The sequence below is a fragment of the Saimiri boliviensis genome, chromosome 1, assembly GCF_048565385.1.
Source record: "Saimiri boliviensis isolate mSaiBol1 chromosome 1, mSaiBol1.pri, whole genome shotgun sequence".
Classification (NCBI taxonomy): domain Eukaryota; kingdom Metazoa; phylum Chordata; class Mammalia; order Primates; family Cebidae; genus Saimiri; species Saimiri boliviensis.
In genome coordinates this window covers 229042223-229061219 of record NC_133449.1, presented here as the reverse complement: position 1 = coordinate 229061219, position 18997 = coordinate 229042223, and the positions used below count along the sequence as shown (strand labels likewise).

The 18997-nt window shown below is 42.9% G+C and overlaps 1 protein-coding gene across 2 annotated transcripts in view; it reads right to left on the bottom strand.

The window, feature by feature from the left end:
• The window catches only part of SERINC5 (serine incorporator 5), a 126351-nt gene that overhangs the window by 12495 nt on the left and 94859 nt on the right, over positions 1 to 18997 (bottom strand). For both annotated transcript variants that reach the window (XM_003920804.4, XM_074384316.1), the window contains exons 7-9: positions 16395 to 16490; positions 7239 to 7365; positions 174 to 240 (exon numbers count right to left, since the gene is read on the bottom strand). In XM_003920804.4, the coding sequence (XP_003920853.1) occupies positions 174 to 240; positions 7239 to 7365; positions 16395 to 16490 (290 nt within the window). The remainder of the gene's footprint in view (positions 1 to 173; positions 241 to 7238; positions 7366 to 16394; positions 16491 to 18997) is intronic.

The window sequence follows — 18997 nt, the reverse complement described above, 5'->3', positions numbered from 1 at the left end:
TTAATCCCAGAGTATACAAAGGAAAGCATTGGTTTTTCTATACAAAAATCTTCTTTCCTGAGCAGAAAAACAGGATCATGGAATGCAGACTGCTAAAGACACAAACACAAAAGGCCCTCCTGAGAAATGGATCTTCTGAGATGAAGCTGGGCAGGAAAAGGAAATGAACTTACTTCCAGTTCGGGAGCAGCATATCGCCCCTGCAGAGCGTCGGAACTCGATCTCGTGGTTGATGTCAAACTAAGAAACGAACAAAAAGGTCAGCTAGGTGCATTAACATGTTACGACACATGGAATGAAGGGGAAAGCCGGCTGGCCATGTCTGATGACAGCCTCACTGTCACCTACCGTTCAGGTGACTTAAAGCAGTCTATTTTAATATCCCACCTGATTCCAAAATTGGCTGGCTGATTCTATAGTTGGTATCGTTTTACACGGATTACATTAGATCATTTTATGCAAAGAAGTTTGTAGGTAGTAGTAAGATATTTTGGTTGTCAGTATTGCTTTTTGACTCTCCTCCCTCAAATGCTAGAATAATTTTCTAATTTCACTTTATCTTTCCCTCCCTTTGAGTAGTCTTGCTTAGAGGGGATCAAAAGCAATAAGCCCAGAGATGGCAACAGAAATCGAGGACATGAAAGGAAAGGTTGCGGTTATCAACTGTGATAGCCTATGGCAGAACAAGGCTTGGTGTTTGGAAATTTAACAGAGTAGTAGTTGGTGTAATAAAAAATTCTGCCTCTCTCCCCAGACCTAGAAAGGTAAAATGTTAGAAAATTTGCCTTGCATGGGGTAAAATAATTTATTTTTTCTGAAAATAAAAACAGGTCACAAGTGGTGGCTCATGCTTGTAATACTTTGCAAGGAAGGGGCTAGAGGATCACTTGAATGAGGCCAGGCGTTTGAGAACGGCCTGGGCAACATAGCAAAACTTTGTCTCTACTAAACAGAAACACAGAACATTCTTTTTTTGTGTGATGGAGTTTTGGTCTTCTTGCCCAGGCTGGAGTGCAATGGCGCCATCTCTGCCTCCTAGGTTCAAGCGATTCTCCTGCCTCAGCCTCCCGAGCATAGCTGGGACGATAAGCGCGCACCACCACACCCAGCTAATTTTTTTTACAGCCCCTCCCAGGGACTGATGTGCAACCCCCAATGTGTACCCCCCAAACATACACACGCACATGCACACACGGCTTTCTCCCCATCTCAATTCAATTCAGTGGTCAGCTAGAAGCCATAGGTACCCACAACTACTGAGTCTGTGCCAGGCACTGAATATCCTCTCCTCTCTACGGGAACACCTGGCCGCAGGGAGTGAGGGCAGCAGGAGAGGGTAACCGAGGACACAGAGCCCAGCTGACCCTGACTGGCTGAGTCCTGGGATCTGATTGCCCATTCAGCTGACACTGCCCCAGGTGCCTGGCTATGTGCCTTGTGAGGGGATATGGAGATGGAGCAGCCCAGCCGAGGAGTGACCCCTTTGCCCTGGACCCCATGGTCTCTCACCACATCAAGGCTCCAGGGCACCCACCCCTTATCTCTTCTGCCCGCCCCCCTCCACAAAAACAAAACAAACAAAAAAAAAACCTCTTTAGTAGAGACGAGGTTTCATCATGTTGGCCAGACTGGTCTCGAACTCTGACCTTGAAAACACAGAACATTAGCCAGGCGCGGTGGCTCAAGCCTGTAAGCCCAGCACTTTGGGAGGCCGAGGCGGGTGGATCACGAGGTCGAGAGATCGAGACCATCCTGGTCAACATGGTGAAACCCCGTCTCTACTAAAAATACAAAAAATTAGCTGGGCATGGTGGCGTGTGCCTGTAATCCCAGCTACTCAGGAGGCTGAGGCAGGAGAATTGCCTGAACCCAGGAGGCGGAGGTTGCGGTGAGCCAAGATCGCTCCATTGCACTCCAGCCTGGGTAACAAGAGTGAAACTCCGTCTCAAAAAAAAAAAGAAAACACAGAACATTTTTAAGCAAATAGAAATGTATTCAATACTTAGGGTTCCAGCTAACTTTAGAGATTCATTTAGCAATTATTTACTGAAGGCCCACTGTGTATCAGGCCCTAGTCTAGGCACTGGGGACTTAGTGACACAGGCAACAATCCTGCCAGCATGTAGCTTCTGAGCTGGCCTAGACATGGGCCGGGTGTGTTGGTGCTCGAGAGGCTGGTCTGCTCGTGGACAGGCAGGGACAAAAACACATCCCAGTCCAGCGAACCCCATGGGGCAACATTGCCTCCTCTGCGCAGTCTCATCCTCTTTCCCCCAGAGAGAAGAGATCAGCGAGACAGAGATAAACAATAAAAAGCTTTCCTCACACAGAGGCCCGCTGAGATCCAAGCTCACTGCTTCTCTTGTGGTCCACTCAAGTACAACAGCATCACTTTCATTTCTGCTTTGAACTGATGGATGCTAATCCAGGCCCACGCCACTCCGCCTCCTGATTGTGTGCCTGGTCAGAGGGAGATGGAAACATCTCCCCGTGACTGTGCACCTAAGGAACACACACCTGATCCTACCTTTAAGAGTGGCCCAGCTGGGTAGGGTGGCTCATACCTGTAATCTCAGCACTTTCAGACGCTGTGGCAGGCAGATTGCTTGAGCCCAGGAGTTTGAGACCGGCTTGGGCAGCATTGCAAAACTCCGTCTTTACAAAAAATACAAAAATTAGCCAGGTGTGGCAGCACATGCCTGCAGTCCCAGCTACTTGGGAGGCTGAAGTAGGAGAATTGATTGAGCCTGGGAGGTTGCAGTGAGCATAATCACATACCACTGCACTTCAGCCTGGTTGACAGAGACCCTGTCTCAAAAAAAAAAAAAAAAAAAAAACGTGGCCTTTATTCTGTGCATGCAAGTTTTGATTTAGTGCATGGCGCCTGGTGACAGAGTGAGACTGTCTCAAAAAAAAAAAAAAAGTAGCAGACTCAGAACGTACAAAAGAATAAATACCCTTCCTTGACTTCCCTACTTTTCTTAATGTAAACCAATCCCCAGGCCAATGCTATCACACCAACCTGTAGCTTCGAACTTCCCCACTTCAAACTAGGAAGTTGTTTGATGTTGAATAAAGATTCTTACTTTTTCCAGTTTTATATTTCAAAAGATATTCTCAAAGATGGTTCAATATTAACAACTATATTTTTTCTCTTAAACACAAATAAAAGTGGAATGGCCAGGAAACTTTATAGTACAAATGCCTTGTAGTAATGTAATTAGGCAGGTTCCAGCTTGCCTTTCTCCCTCAGGGGTCATTGCTTCAAACCATCTCAGGAAAAAGAGCCGGAGAGAGACTATCCACCAGTCTCCCTAAATACTCCCAAAAAGCAGCCTCAAGGAATGGCTGCCCAAAATTGGGAGTAGAGAGCTGCAGATACAGGCTCCAAGCATCCTGACATGTACAATGAGGAGACTGACCTAATCAACTCCAGGATCCTGTCCAGGGTGACAGCTGAAAGCAACAGAGTAACAATTTCAATCAAAATCGGGGCGGGGGAGGCGGTTAAATAGTTTCTGGAGGTCAGGGCTTGTCACAGCAAAGTTCCAGACTAAAGGGGCGTACAGGGGTGGGCGTCAGAAAGCCAGGCACCACGGCTGTGCCTGTAGTCCCAGCTATTTGGGAGGCTGAAACACAAAGATTCCTTGAGCACAGGGGTTTACCCAGCCTGGGTAACACAGTGGGAGCTTGCCTTAAAAAAAAAATTTTTTTATTTAAAAAAAAAAAAAAAAAAAAAAGAGCCATCAGGGAATTCTCACAAGTAGACCAAGGTGAGGGCTTACATGGGGTCCAAGCTGATGCTCTTTCACAGTAATGATTCCTGGGTGCAATGGAAGAAGGCTCTGGAGAAAAGGCGGCCCCAGGCAGAAAGGCAGGGAGTTAGGTTTGGGTTGAGCCCTTCTTCTGAGCTGAGACTGCAAACATTAAAACATACTCCTAGTGAGTCCCCCAGATACAAGAGTCAGGACAGATATCTCAAAAGAACCAAGTGTTTGGGGTGGGGCTGGGGGACTCTGGAGGGAAAAGGAAAGAGAAAAGCTGGGGAGCTTTCCAGCCTTCTACAACTTTACAGAAGAGTGGACCCCAGGTGACCTTGCCAGTCTCTCCTTTTAACCTACATACTATCTAGAGTCTCTGGCTTCCTACAATTTCTATCAAGAATCCCAGATATTCCTGCAATTATGCTCAATTGACAGTTCCCACCCAGACGATGTGGCCTTTTTCTAACATCCTCTAACCTTTCATTCCTCTGAGTGAGGAAGGAAAACAAACTCTTTAGAAGCCAGATCTGAAAAAACCCTAGTTAAGGTGACTCCCACCGGTACAGCATTCCTTTTATTCCCAGGCCCTACTAAGCCTGAATTCAGTGTTCTTAAAGCTGACCCCTGCAGGAGCTGCAGCGGATAACTACAGCGAATATCAATCACACAGACCCCGGGGGCATTTACTCCTAGGAGGCACGAACTGCTCAGCTCAGAGTGTGCTCTCTTGCCTACTGATTACAGAAGTACCCCACAGAGCAGACTGGTCATCCTAATGTCTACTTTGTAGGGGGTGCTGTTTTATATGTTCTCATCCCACCAGGCACTGCAGTTTTGTGATTTAACTATAAGCATTCAATAACAGTTTGTTGCTGGCATTAGACAGATTTTTAAAGTAGCTATCAACTTTGAAAACAAACATGTTTTGGGAATATCAGACTAGCCCCTGCCAATCTCCACTATGGTGCCTCAATCCTATCAGAGACAACATTTATTTATCATCTCTCACTCAAGGGCCGACTCAGGGGTAACAAAGAAGTAATTCTTTACACCCGCTAGAAATCCTGAGAAAATATGATAGGGGGAAAATTCCACGTTGTGAGATATCCTATGTGTGGTAACCCTATACAGAAGGCTAAAAACTTTTGCCACCTTTTCCATTGAAGGGTTTGTGGCAAATCCAAACTCTACTTCATCTAAAGGGGATTTTTTTTTTTTTTTTTTTTTTTTTTTGAGATAGAGTTTTGCTCGTTGCCCAGGCTGGAGTGCAATGCTGTGATCTCAGCTCACTATAACCTCAACCTCCTGAGTTCAAGCAATTCTCCAGCCTCAGTCTCCCAAGTAGCTGGGATTACAGGGGTATACCACCACACCCAGCTAATTTTTGTATTTTTAGTAGAGATAGGGTTTCACCAGGTTGGCCAGGCTGGCCTTGAACTCCTGACCTCAGGTGATCCACCCACCTCGGCCTCCCGAAGTGCTGGAATTATAGGCATGAGCCACTGTGCCCAGCCAAGGGCAATTTTTTTTCCATATACTATTTTTCCCAGCAACCCATAAAAACATGATTTTATCCTGTCAAATATCTTAATAGTTTTTTATTTTTATTTATTTTTTTCTTTTTAAGAGACAGGGTCGGTCTCTGTTGCTTAGGCTAGAGTGGAGCTACCGCCAGCTCACTGCAGCCTTAGACACCTGGGTTCAAGCGATCCTCCCATCTCAGCCTCTCAAGTAGCTGGGACCACAGACACACGCTACCACGCCCCTTTTTTTTTTTTTTTTTTTTTTTTTTTTGGTAGAGACAGGGTCTCACTATGTTGTCCAGGCTGGTCTCGAACTCCTGGGCTCAAGTGATATTCCTGCCTCAGCCTCCGAAAGTGTTGGGATTACCGGTGTGAGCCACTGTACCACCCTGCCTGCTTCCTATATTGTAGCTACTCAGTGCACAACTTACGGAATAAAATCCTTTATTCCAACTTACGGAATAAAGGCCAGAAAGAAGTCACTACGGTCCATTCTGCAACAAGGAGCCTGTCAGCATGTCACACACAGACCAAGAATGAATGTATATAACCATCAACTTAACACCCACCTGCAAAACAATAAGCATGTTATGGCTTGATGCATGACCCTGAGCAAACAGACTCTAAAAGGTCTGTGTCCCTGTTGGTCCCTTTCTAATAGCAGAAGCTATTAAATGAGGTAAGAGAAAATGTCAACATGCTCACAAAGACATTGTATTTATACAAGCTATCACCACCAGGAGTGTTTAGTTTCAGCAAAGAGGAAGATTACAATGTAATCTGCCTACGACTGAATTCAACTAAACTGAAATCTTATACTGAAACATTAACAAAACGTAAACACCGAAGTAAAGGCTAAATGTGAAAAGGTTACTGTCAAAGGGAAACTTGGTTATCAGTGAAATATATACCCGGACTAATCATTTCTGTCCTTGACGGTTCTCCCCGCAGCCATCTTTTAAACCTTTTACGGTGGGAATAACGCCCACCATAAGCACCTGAAACACAGTCCACTCAAATATCAACCTGCTTTTGGAGAAGCTCATGCCTGTAATCCCAGCACTTTGGGAGGCCAAGGTGGGCAGATTACCTGAGGTTGGGAGTTTGAGACCAGCCTGATCAACATGGAGAAAGCTTGTCTCTACCAAAAATACAAAATTAGCCTGGCATGGTGGCGCGTGCCTGTAATCCCAGGTACTCAGGAGGCTGAGGCAGGAGAATTGCTTGAACCCAGGAGGCGGAGGTTTCGGCAGGCAGAGATCGCACCATTGCACTCCAGCCTGGTCAACAAGAGTGAAACTGCATCTCAAAACAGGGCCGGGCGCAGTGGCTCATGCCTGTAATCCCAGCACTTTGGGAGGCCAAGGCAGGCTGATCACAAGGTCAGGAGTTCAAGACCAGCTTGGCCAATGTGGTGAAACCCCATCTCTACTAAAAATACAAAAATTAGCCAGACATGGTGAGGCATGACTGTAGTCCCAACTACTTGGGAGTCTGAGGCAAAAGAATCGCTTGAACCCAGGAGGCAGAGGTTGCAGTGAGCCAAGATTGGGCCATTGCACTCCAGCCTAGGCAAGAGGGAGGGAGGGAGGGAGGCAGGCAGGCAGGCAGGTAAGGTAGCTGCCAGGACATTCTGGTACATTCTATCTCTTCCTCACTGTGTGCTCCCCTGCTCTCCAGTAAGGGTGCAGCAAAGTACTATTCAAACATCTTAGGCAATGGTGCTGCGACATACCATATATTTGCCTTCTTTATCCCAAATAAAAACAAGTAAGGTAAACGAAGTTCAGATATTTAGAGTTCATGCTCTTCACCTTTTCACTGGTGGGTTTCCCCCCTTCCTCAAATGGTGTTTGTTTTTGCAGCCTCACAGCTACTGAAAGTTATTTTGATTCTTTTCCTGGAATTTCAAAGTCTATAAAAATGGCCTTGAGTAACTCCCAAGACTTACCATGAATACAAGATACATCCGATTAAGAGGCCGGTCCCCAGTATAGTCACCAAGTTTTCATCTTTGTACAGGTCTTGACCAAAGTTAGGCACACAGATTGTAATATTTTTCCCATGCTCATCTAGAACTTGTAAAGAAAAAACAAAGTCATCAGAGTCAAATAGAAGGGCCATTTGTAACTCGCAGCAGCACTCATTTTGGGAAAATTCAGAGAGCTGTGGTGTACCTCCTTAGAACAGTGAACACGTATCACTGGAAACTACTCTACTGGCTGTTTCCATGCAGACTGCTTTTCTGCTCTTTCAAAGAACCATTCTCCCACAACAGCACACACTTGGAACAAGACTCTCAGATTCCAGCTCAGTGCCATGGGGCTCAAACAGATCCAGGGCCTAAGGAGAGAGTCTTGCTCGTTTTCAGTACCACTCAAACAATAGTAATGTGACATGGTAATCGCCCCATAAACCGCATACCTCAACCATACCTCGGCTTCCCATTGAAACTGCTCTCTGTAACCCTAATGTGACAGGCAAGCAGTCCAAACCAACGCCATTTTGGCCCCTTTGCCATTTTAAGACTTGTAGTAAGTAACTAAGGTCTGTAATTTCCATCCTACTCAGACAATGTGTAAACTAACGCTTATCTTGACTTCTGTGAACCACTTAAGTAACAACTGGAATGTCCAAAGTCCCCTGGCCCTCGGAATGTCCGAAGCCCCTCATCCCCACCCCCACCCAGGAGGTGGTTTAAGGGCATAAAAGGTCTTGACACCCTCCTTTTGGGGCCACAGGTTAGAGAGACGAAAGTCCTCCATGGCCGCCAGCAATAAAGACCCTGTAATTTGGCCAAGTCTTTGTCTCAGTGGTGATTTTGTGCTCGCTCAGTTACAACAGTAAGAAAACAAGTCAGGTGCATTTTTCAGTTGAGGGGGCAGCCGCCCCTAAAGAGTGGTAGGGTGCAGATACCAAGCTGTGCTGAGGCTAATCAACAGCCAACAATAGCTCCTAACCCAGATGAGAAGTTATTTTGCTCTAAGTGATGTGACAATCATGTTATCTTTCTGTGTATATCTTTCTGTGTTTAACTCTGGATCTTTTTTTCAATGTGAGAGGTGAGATATTAGAAAATATATACTTGGTCTTCATCCGCATTTACTTGCATACAACTCCTAAAATCCTTGAAATCTCCAAAGTGGTGTCTTTTTTGTATGTTAATGATTGACTAACGGCTGGCAGCCCCTAGGGAGCTTCAGGATGGGGGCTGGTCACTAGACAGACCAAGGTAGGATTAGACGGCTGGGACTTTCAGACGCCCTCTCCAAACTCCAGGAGTGGAAGGAATGGTAGTTGATCACCGAGGGCCAATGGTTTAATCATTTAATCAATCATGCCTATGTAATGAAGTCTCCATAAAAGGCCCAAAAGGAAATGGTTCAGAGAGATTCCTGAGAGCTGGACGCTTACAGGAAGGTGAACAAGAACCTCATCCACGATAGGAAGCAGCCACCCCAACTCCATGGACACAGAAGCTGGGGACCCTTCCAGATCTTGCCTTCTGTATCTTTTTACCTGCCTGTTTGTCTTCTTTAAACTGTCCTTTGTAATAAATCAGTAAAGTATTTCCTGAGTTCCGTGAGCCACTCCATCAAATTAAATCACCCCAAAGAAGGGGTAACTGTGGGAGCTCCAACTTGAAGCCTGTTGGTCAGACGTTCTGGAGGGCAGGACTTGTGACCAGTGGGAATGGTAGGGCTGTTCTGTGGAACTGAGCCTTCCATCTGTGGGATCTGACCTCACCTCCAGGTAGAGCATCCGAACTGGACTGAAGGACACCCAACTGATGTCCACTGAGGAACTTACTGCCTGCTTGCTGGTGGGGAGAAATCTCCACATATTTTAGTGTCACAGAAACCTTGTGTTGAGGGTCGTAGTGTGAAAGCAGAGGAAACACTGAGTCATTCCAAACACTACCTAACAAAGATTCCTATAATGTTAACCGTCAGTGTTAATTTGCCTTTTACCTAACATGAAGTCTTCCGCTTGGAATACCCAACCTAGGTCTGCCTGCCAACTTTGCCACCAAAGCAAGTAACTTAAAATAATACTCTAGAAACCACTTACAAACATGCATATTTTAAATGTTTTAAGTTAGACTAAAATTATGGCTGGTATTTGTACTTGAAACAGTAAACATAACTGTGTATGCTGTGCTTTAAGGGATCTTTTATTATTTGTATAAATTTATGGGGTAACTTTTTTACATGGCTAGATTATATAGTGGTGAAGTCTTGGCTTTTAGTTTATCTATCACCCAAATAATGCATATTATACCCATTAAGTAATTTCTCACCATCCATCCCCTCTCCTGTTTGGCCTACACTGTCTATCATTCCATACTCATATCCATGTGTACACATTATTTAGCTGCCACTTAAAAGTGAGAACATGCAAGTATTTGTCTTTCTGTGTCTGCTTGTTTTACTTAAGATAATGGCCTCCAGTTCCATCCATGTTGCTACAAAAGACAGGATTTCATTCTTTTTTATGGCTGAACAGTATTCGTGTGTGTGTATTTGTGTATGTGTGTGTCATTTTCTTTATCTAATCATCTACTGATGGACACTTAGGGTGATTCCCTATCTTTGCTATTGTGAACAGTGCTATGATAGACACAGAGGTGCAGGTATCTTTTTGACATAATGATTTATTTTCCTTTGCATAGGTACCCAGTAGTGGGACTGCTGGATCAAATAGTAGTTCCATTTTTAATTCTCTGAGAAATCTCCAGTTTCCCACAGAAGCTATGCTAATTTACATTACCATCAACAGTGTAAGTGTTCCTGTTTCTCCACATCCTTGCCAACATCTATTACTTTTTGGCTTTTTAATAATAGTCATTCTGACTGGTGTGAAATGGTGTCTTGCTGTGGTTTTAATTTGCATTTCTCTGATGATTAGCAATGTTGAGGATTTTTTTTCATACGCCTGTTGTCCATTTATATGTCTTCTTTAGGAAAAAAAAAATGACTATTCATGTCCTTTGACCACTTTATAAAAATTGTACTTTAGGTTCTAGGGTACATGTGCAGATCACACAGGAATGTTGCATAGGTACACACATGGCAAGGTGGTTTGCTGCCTCCATCCCCCCATCATCTATACCTGGCATTTCTCCCGTTATCCCTCCCCACCCACTGCTGTCCCTCCACTAGCCCCCCATCCCCCAACAGACCCCAGTGTGTGATGTTCCCCTCCCTGTGTCCATGTGTTCTCACTGTTCAACATCCACTCATGAGTGAGAACATGCGGTGTTTGGTTTTCTGTTCTTGTGTCAGTTTGCCGAGAATCATGATTTCCAGATTCATCCATGTCCCTACAAAGGACATGAATTCATCATTTTTTATGGCTGCATAGTATTCCACGGTGTGTATGTGGCACATTTTCTTTGTCCAGTCTACCACTGATGGACATTTGGGTTAGTTCCAGGTCTTTGCTATTGTAAACGGTGCCACAATGAACATACGTATGCATGTATCTCTTTAATAGAACAATTTATAGTCCTTTGGGTATATACCCAGTAATGGGATTGCTGGGTCAAATGGAATTTCTATTTCTAGATCCTTGAGGAATTGCCACACCCAGATTGACCACTTTTTAATGGGATTATTTGCTGGTTTTTCGTTGTTGAGTTTCTTGTAAATTCTGCATATTGCTCCCCTATCAGACACTGTTTGCAGCTATTTTCTCTGATTCTGCAGGTTGTCTCTTCACTTTGTTGATTATTTCTTTTGCTATGCAGAAGCTGCTTAGATTAACACAGGTCCATTAGTCTGGTTTTGTTTTTGTTGTCTGTGCTTTTGAGGTTTCAGTCATGCATTCTTTGCCTAGAGCAATGTCCAGAAGGGTTTTCCTAGGTTTTCTTCTAGTATTTTTATAGTTGCAGGCCTTACATGTAAGTCTTCAACCTACCTGGTGGTGATTTTTGTATGTGATGAGAGACATGGGTTCAATATGGGTTTAGTTTTATTCTCTAGCATACAGAAATCCAAATTTTTCAGGACCACTTATTGAAAAGGATATCCTTTCCTCACTGTTACATTTTTGTCAATGAACAGATGGCTATAAATATGTGGTTTTACTTTTGGGTTCTCTATTCTGTTCCATGGATCTATTCTTATACAAATACCATGCTGTTTTGCTTACTGTACTTTGTAGCATAATTTGAAGTCAGGATTCCTCCAACTTTGAAGTGTGATTCCTCCAAGCTTTGCTCTTTTTGCTTAGAATTGCTTTAGCTATTCTGGCTCTGTTGTCTCCATACATATTTTAGAATTGTTTATTCTTTTTCTGTGAAAAATATCATTGGTATTTTGATAGGGATAGCACTGAATCTGTAAGACTGCTTTAGGCAATATGGTCATTTTAATAATATCGATTATTGTGATCCATGAGCATGGGATGTCTTTCCAATTGCTTGCATTCCCCTCCCCACTTTGTTTTTGAGACATGGTCTTGCTCTTTCACACAGTCTGGAGTACAGTGGCCTGATCATAGCTTACTGTAACCTCAAACTCCTGGGCTCAGGTGATCCTTCCATCTCAACCCCATAAATAGCTAGAACTACAGGTGCATGCCACCACACCCAGCTAATTTGTAAATTTTTAGTAGAGATGGGGTTTTGCTATGTTGCTCAGGCTGGTCTCAAATTCCTGGCCTCCCAAAGTACTAGGCCCTGTGTAGTGGCATACTAGGTATATGCCACTACACATGGCCCCTCCCTTTCATTTTTTTCATCAGTGTTTTGTAGTTTTCATTGTAAAGATCTTTCACCTCCTTTGTTAAATTTATTCCTAGTTATTTTACTATTTGTAGCTACTGTAAATGGGACTGCCTTCTTGATTTGGTTTTCTGCTAGACAATTATTAGTGTACAGAAACACTACTAATTTTTTTTTTCCCCCTGAGGCAGAGTCTTGCTGTCACCCACACTGGGTACAGTGGCATGATCTCTGCTCACTCCAACCTCCGCCTCCTGGGTTCAAGTGATTCTCCTGTCTCAGCCTCCCAAGTAGTTGGGATTACAGACATGGGCACCACCATACCCGGCTAATTTTTGTAATTTTGATAGAGATGAGGTCTCACCATGTTGGCCAAGCTGAACTCTAACTCCTGACCTCAAATGATCCACTCATCTTGCCCTCCCAAAGTGCTGGGAGCCAATGCACTCAGCTAAAACACTACTAATTTTTGTATGTTGATTTTGTATACTGCATTATTACTGAATTCCTTACTCAATCTAAGCATGTTTTGGTAGAGCCTTTCGGGTTTTCTCGCTATAGAATCAAATCATCAACAAACAAGACAATTCGACTTCCTCTTTTCCAATTTGGATGCCTTTTATTTCTTCCTCCCGCCTGACCGCCCCAACTAGGACTTCTGGTACTATGGTGACGAGGCATGGTGAAAGCAGGCACCCTTGTCTTGGTCCAGTTCTCAAAAGGAATGTTTCCTATTTTTCCCCACTCAGTATGATGCTGGCTGTGGGTCTGTCATATATGACCTTTATTACTTTAAGCTGTATTCTTTCTGTTTACTATTTTAAGTCATATTCCTCGTTTATTGAGAAGTTTTGTTTTTTTTTTACCATGAAGAGATGCAGAGTTTTAACAAATGCTTTTTCTGCATCTATTGAAATGAGCATATGGTTTTTATCCTTAATTCTGTTTATGTAATATGTAACATATAATATATCATATTTATTGATTTGCATATGTTGAACCATTCTTACATCTATGGTGTAACACCCACTTGATCATGGTGTATTATCTTTTGATGTACTACTGCATTCTGTTTGCTGGTAATTTGTTGAAGATTTTTTCATCTGTGTTCATCAGGAGTATTGGTCTGTACTTTTCTTTTTTCTTGGGTGCTTGTCTGGTTTTGGTTATCAGGGTGATACTGGCCTTGTATAATGAGTCAGGGAGAATTCTCTCCTCTTCCATTTTTTGGCACAATTTCAGGAGGACTGGTGTTCGTTCTCCCTTATATGTTTGGTAGGATTTGGCTATGACTCCATCTGGTCCCGGACTTTTTCTTACTGGAAGATTTTTTAAAATCACTGATTCAGTATCACTACTCAGTATTGGCCTGTATAGGATTTCTATTCCTTCTTGCTTTCCAGAAATATATCCACTTCCTCTAAGTTTTCTAGTTTGTAAGTATATGGTTGTTCATAATAGTCTGTAATGATCTTTTGTGCTTCTGTGGCATTATTGTGATTTTTTTTTCCTTTTTCATTTCTCATTTTGTTGATTTGATCTTCTCTCTTCTTGGTTAGCCTAGGACCTTATCATTTTTGTTTATCTTTTCAACAAACCAACTTTTGTTTTGTTTTGTTGATCCTCTGTATTTTTTCACAGGGGTTTTTTTTGGGGGGCAGGGGAAGGGCAGTCTTCATTTCATTTAGTTCCTGGTGGGTTTTTGTTTTTGTTTTGAGACAAAGTCCCTCCCTGTTGCCCTGGGTAGAGTACAGTGGTGCAATCAGAGCTTATAGCTCACTGCAGTCTCAACCTCTGGGGCTCCAGTGATCCTCCCACCTCAGCTTTCAGAGTAGTTGGGACTACAGACATGTGCCATCATGCCTGGCTAATTTTCTGTATTTTTTGTAGAGACAAGGTTTTGTCATGTTGCTCAGGCTGGTCTCAAACTCCTGGGCTCCAGATATCTGCCTGCCTCAGCCTCCCAAAGTGCTGGGACTACAGGCATGAGCCACCTCACACAGCCCTGATCTTTGTAAATTTTTTTTTTGAGACAGAGTCTTGCTCTGTTGCCAGGCTGGAGTGCAGTGGCGTGATCTTGGCTCACTGTAACCTCCAACTCCCCGGTTCAAGCGATTGTCCTGCCTCAGCCTCCTGAGTAGCTGAGTAGGGATTACAGGCATGTGCTACCATGCCCGGGTAAGTTTTGTATTTTTAGTAGAGACAGGGTTTCACCATGTTGGCCAGGATGGTTGATCTCCTGACCTCATGATCCACCTGCCTCGGCCACCCAAAGTGCTGGGATTACAGGTGTGAGCCACCGTGCCTGGCCAATCTTTGCTATTTCTTTTGTTCTGCTAGCTATAGAATCATATCATCAACAAACAAGACAATTTGCTGGTTTGGGTTTGGATTCTTCTTGATTTTCTAGTTCCAGGTACAATGTTACATTGTTAATTTGTGATCTTTCTGCTTTTCTGATGTAGGCACTGAATGCTGTAAACTTCCCTGTGTATGCTGTGGTTTCATGAATCTTTATTCTTGGGCTAATTTTTAAAAAGAGCATTTGGAAATTTAAAATAATCTTTTTTTTTTTTTTTGGTAGAAATTCTATGTTGCCAAGGCTGGTGGTCTCAGCTCCTGGCCTGAAGCAATCTTCCTGCCTCAGCCTCCCAAGGTGCCTAGATTACAGGAATGAGCACCATGCTCAGCCCTTTTTTTCTGTTTTTAAGGGATACCTGCCATTTAAAAAATGTTGTAAATAAAAATCCCATTAAGTTAAAACCAGAAATTAATATATAAACAGTCATAAAAGAAGGCCTTAAAGAGACTAAATTTAAGTAAACAACACAGTCAAGAGAGAGTATTAAAAATAAAATAAAACAAAATCCAGGACAGGCAATACTTACTGTTAAGACCTCCACTTAGGGCCGGGCGTGGTGGCTCAAGCCTGTAATCCCAGCACTTTGGGAGGCCGAGGCGGGTGGATCACGAGGTCGAGAGATCGAGACCATCCTGGTCAACATGGTGAAACCCCGTCTCTACTAAAAACACAAAAAAGTAGCTGGGCATGGTGGCGCTTGCCTGTAATCCCAGCTACTCAGGAGGCTGAGGCAGGAGAATTGCCTGAACCCAGGAGGTGGAGGTTGCGGTGAGCCGAGATCGCGCCATTGCACTCCAGCCTGGGTAACAAGAGCGAAACTCCGTCTCAAAAAAAAAAAAAAAAAAAAAAAAAAGACCTCCACTTATATTACTTTCCACTATCAACAGCGATACGGGCAAGCCCGTATATAGTATGTGTATATGCTAACACCTTCAAAATGATCATTGCACTAGCTTTCCAAATTTAAAAGAGGAAATAACTTCAATTTCCTTAGAGACTACATTTTCTTGCCTTACATAAGCTCAAATATACCCAAACATACATTTATATGTGCTCATGTGTATGTATGTATGTATGTATGCGCGTGTATTTACATTTTTTTATATATCACAAAAGTAACAGAGAGGTAAGAAGGTTTCTGGCGGTTACTTAAGTGGCAGGATCAGTCTACGAACCAGGCAGCCCAACTTCAAAGTTCATGCTCTGATCACTCTATTATGTTGTCTCTGTGAATAAATGTCATTTAAGACGAGTGGTTCGAGGTCACATAGCCAGTAAATCATGGATCTGGGCTCAGATCCTGCTCCCCGCTCCCCACTTCCCCATGTTCTTTCCACTCTCTCTGTTCCACTACTATAGTCAGGAAAAAAAAAAAAGAAAAGAAAAGAAAAGAAAAGAAATAACCAACTAAATTTAGGTTATTTAGGCCTAAAAGCAAACTCCACAGCCAAACCTTTGCTCCTGTCTGTCCTACACACCAGGAAGAATCGGAAAAGGGAATTTTCCTTTTCGTTGCTCAAGTTAAAGACTTTTTTTTTCATGAAAAAGTCTAGATCATCTCTCGACTGTAATTTAGTACATTTCTAATATTTATTTTTATTTCTTAAAGTAATTTTTGTGGATAGCAGGTGTATGTATTTAAGGGGTACACAAGATGTTTTAATACAGGCATGAAATACGTAACAATAACATCAGGTAAAATGGAGTATCCATCCGATCATGCATTTATCCTTTGCATTACAAACAATCCAATTATATTCTTTCAGTTACTTTTTAATGTATAATTAAATTTGACTATAGTCATCCTGTTGTGCTATCAAATACTAGGTCTTATTCATTCTTTTCAACTTTTTTTTGGTACCTATTAACCATCCCAACCTCCTCCCAAACCTCCCCCGAACCCTTCTCAGCCTCTGGTAACCATCCTTCTGCTCTCTATCTCCACATGTAAACAACAGCTCATTCCTCCATGAATGAAAATATGCTGCAAACACAAGCGCCCTAACAGACTGGCTTACCCACTTCTGCAGGTTTGCTGGACAGAGCTGAGAAGGTGAGGTAGGTGACATAGCAGCTTATGACCCCTGATTGTAGGAGCCCCGAGTGTGGCTGTCCTGAAAAATGACAAGAGACAGACAGACAACAGGTTTTAATTTGAAGAAAAAGAAAACACAGGCCTAAAAGAAAACCACCCAACAGTCCCCATGACAGTCCTCAAACTTGAGCATCTACCTTTAAAAGAAAGAAAAGAGAAAAAAAAGTAATATGTTTCTCAGATAAAACCAAAAAGATAGTAAGGGGGAGACAGTTATACACTGAGTTGAACATTGCTATTTTAAAGATGTCAGGTTCTGCCAAGTTCTCTGCCAACATTTTATCAAGCCTATGGCTATACTTAAACATACTAACTAGTCTCCGTGGGTTTATAACATTAATTCTTAAATCACAAGATCAGAAACAAAATTACCATCACTGTTGATAAAGCCACATAGCTTTGTTGGGGAGGGAAGTACGTGAGAAACCAGGTTTGACAGGGGATGTATTCTGGATTCTACGAGGTCATCACACACTACGGACTATGACAGGGCAAAAAGCTCTTACCTGTCAATGGACAAAAAGCTTTTGCGAACAGAATACAAGACCTGCTCTTGGCTAAAGAGGAAGGCTATGGGGCTCAGCATTCATTGGGAGAAGGGCTTTAAGGTTATTTATATTTAACTTTTATTTTAGGTTCGGGGGTATATGTGCAGGTTTGTTGTAAAGATAAACTTGTCACGGGGGTGTGTCATACAGATGATTTTGTCACCCAGGTATTAAGCCTAGTGCCCATTAGTTATCTTTCCTGAACCTCTCCTTCCTCCCACCCTCCACCCTCTGACAGGCCCCAATGTATGTTGTTCCCCTCTATGTGGCCATATGTTCTCATCACTTGGCTCCCACTTTTAAGCAGGAACATGTGGTATTTGGTTTTCTGTTCCTTTGTTAGTTTGCTAAGGATAATGGCCTCCAGGCTCCATCCACATTCCTGCCAAGGACATAATCTCTTCCCTTTTTATGGCTACATAGTATTCCACAGTGTATATGTACCATATTTTCTTTATTCAGTCTACCACTGATGGGCATTTAGGTTGATTCCATGTGTTTGCTATTGTGAATAGTGTTGCAATCAACATACGTGTGCCTGTGTCTTTATGAGAGAACCGCTTATATTCCTTTAGGTAAATAGCCAGTAATGAGATTGCTGGGCCTAATGAAAGTTCTGTTTTTAGGTCTTGAGGAATTCCCACACTGCTTTCCATTATGGTTGAACTAATTTACACTCCCACCAACAGTGTATAAGTGTTCCTTTTACTCTGAAACTTTGCAAGCCATTAGTTATGTTTTTGAAAGTTATAATATTTCAAGTAAACTAAGGGTCCAGATCCTTCAGAGTAACCAGGATGTGATCAGGGATCTCTCTGTCTTTTTTTTTTTCCTCTGCGAAATTTCTGACCACTTACCAACATAAAACGATGCACTTTTACTCAGTCTTCCCTTTGGTCAAATTTGTTTCCAAAATTATCATTATTAAATTCTAATTATCAATAAAGATATAAAATAGACCCTGTTATAATGTTGCTTTTTGGCACAGGAATAAGATTTTCCTTAGCACTTAATGATATTAAACCAAATATTTCAAAATGTTATTCCTATTTCAAAAGGTAGGATTTGGCTGGGCGCGGTGGCTCAAGCCTGTAATCCCAGCACTTTGGGAGGCTGAGGCGGGTGGATCACGAGGTCAAGAGATTGAGACCAACCTGGTCAACATGATGAAACTCCGTCTCTACTAAAAACACAAAAAATTAGCTGGGCATGGTGGTACGTGCTTGTTGTCCCAACTACTCAGGAGGCTGAGGCAGGAGAATTGCCTGAACCCAGGAGGCGGAGGTTGCGGTGAGCCGAGATCGTGCCATTGCACTCCAGCCTGGGTAACAAGAGTGAAACTCCGTCTCAAAAAAAAAAAAAAAAAAAAAAAAGGGTAGGATTTAACTCAAAGATGTTAATTTGAATATCATGTTGTTCTGGGAACTCTTAACTGATCAATTAAAGGAACTAGAGAATAATACTCTCAATTTCAATAATGAACTTAAAAATTTTTAGAGAAAAATTATTTGCTACTACTAGTTGCCCTCTTTTTTTTGTCTTTTTTTTTTTGAGACGAAGTCTCACTCTGTCACCCAAGCTGGAGCGCAGGGGTGTGGTCTCTGCTCACTGCAACCTCCACCTCCCAGGTTCTCCTGCCTCAGCCTCCCGAGTAGCTGGGACTACAGGCGTGCACCACCACAACTGGCCAATATTTTTTGGCATTTTTAGTAGAGACGGGGTTTCCCCATGTTGGCCAGGCTGCTCTCGAACTCCTGAACTCAAACGATCCGCCTGCCTCGGCCTCTCAAAGTGCTGGGATTACAGGCATGAACCACCGTGCCTGGCTACTAGTTGCCTTTTAAAGCACTATTTTAGAAAGGATTCAAGTGGCTGTAAATTTATTGACTATATTTTCCTACCTAGAACCTGAATGTCATGTGCATTTTCATCACATGAAGGGTCCAATGCCCAAAGAAAACATCGGACCAGGGACATC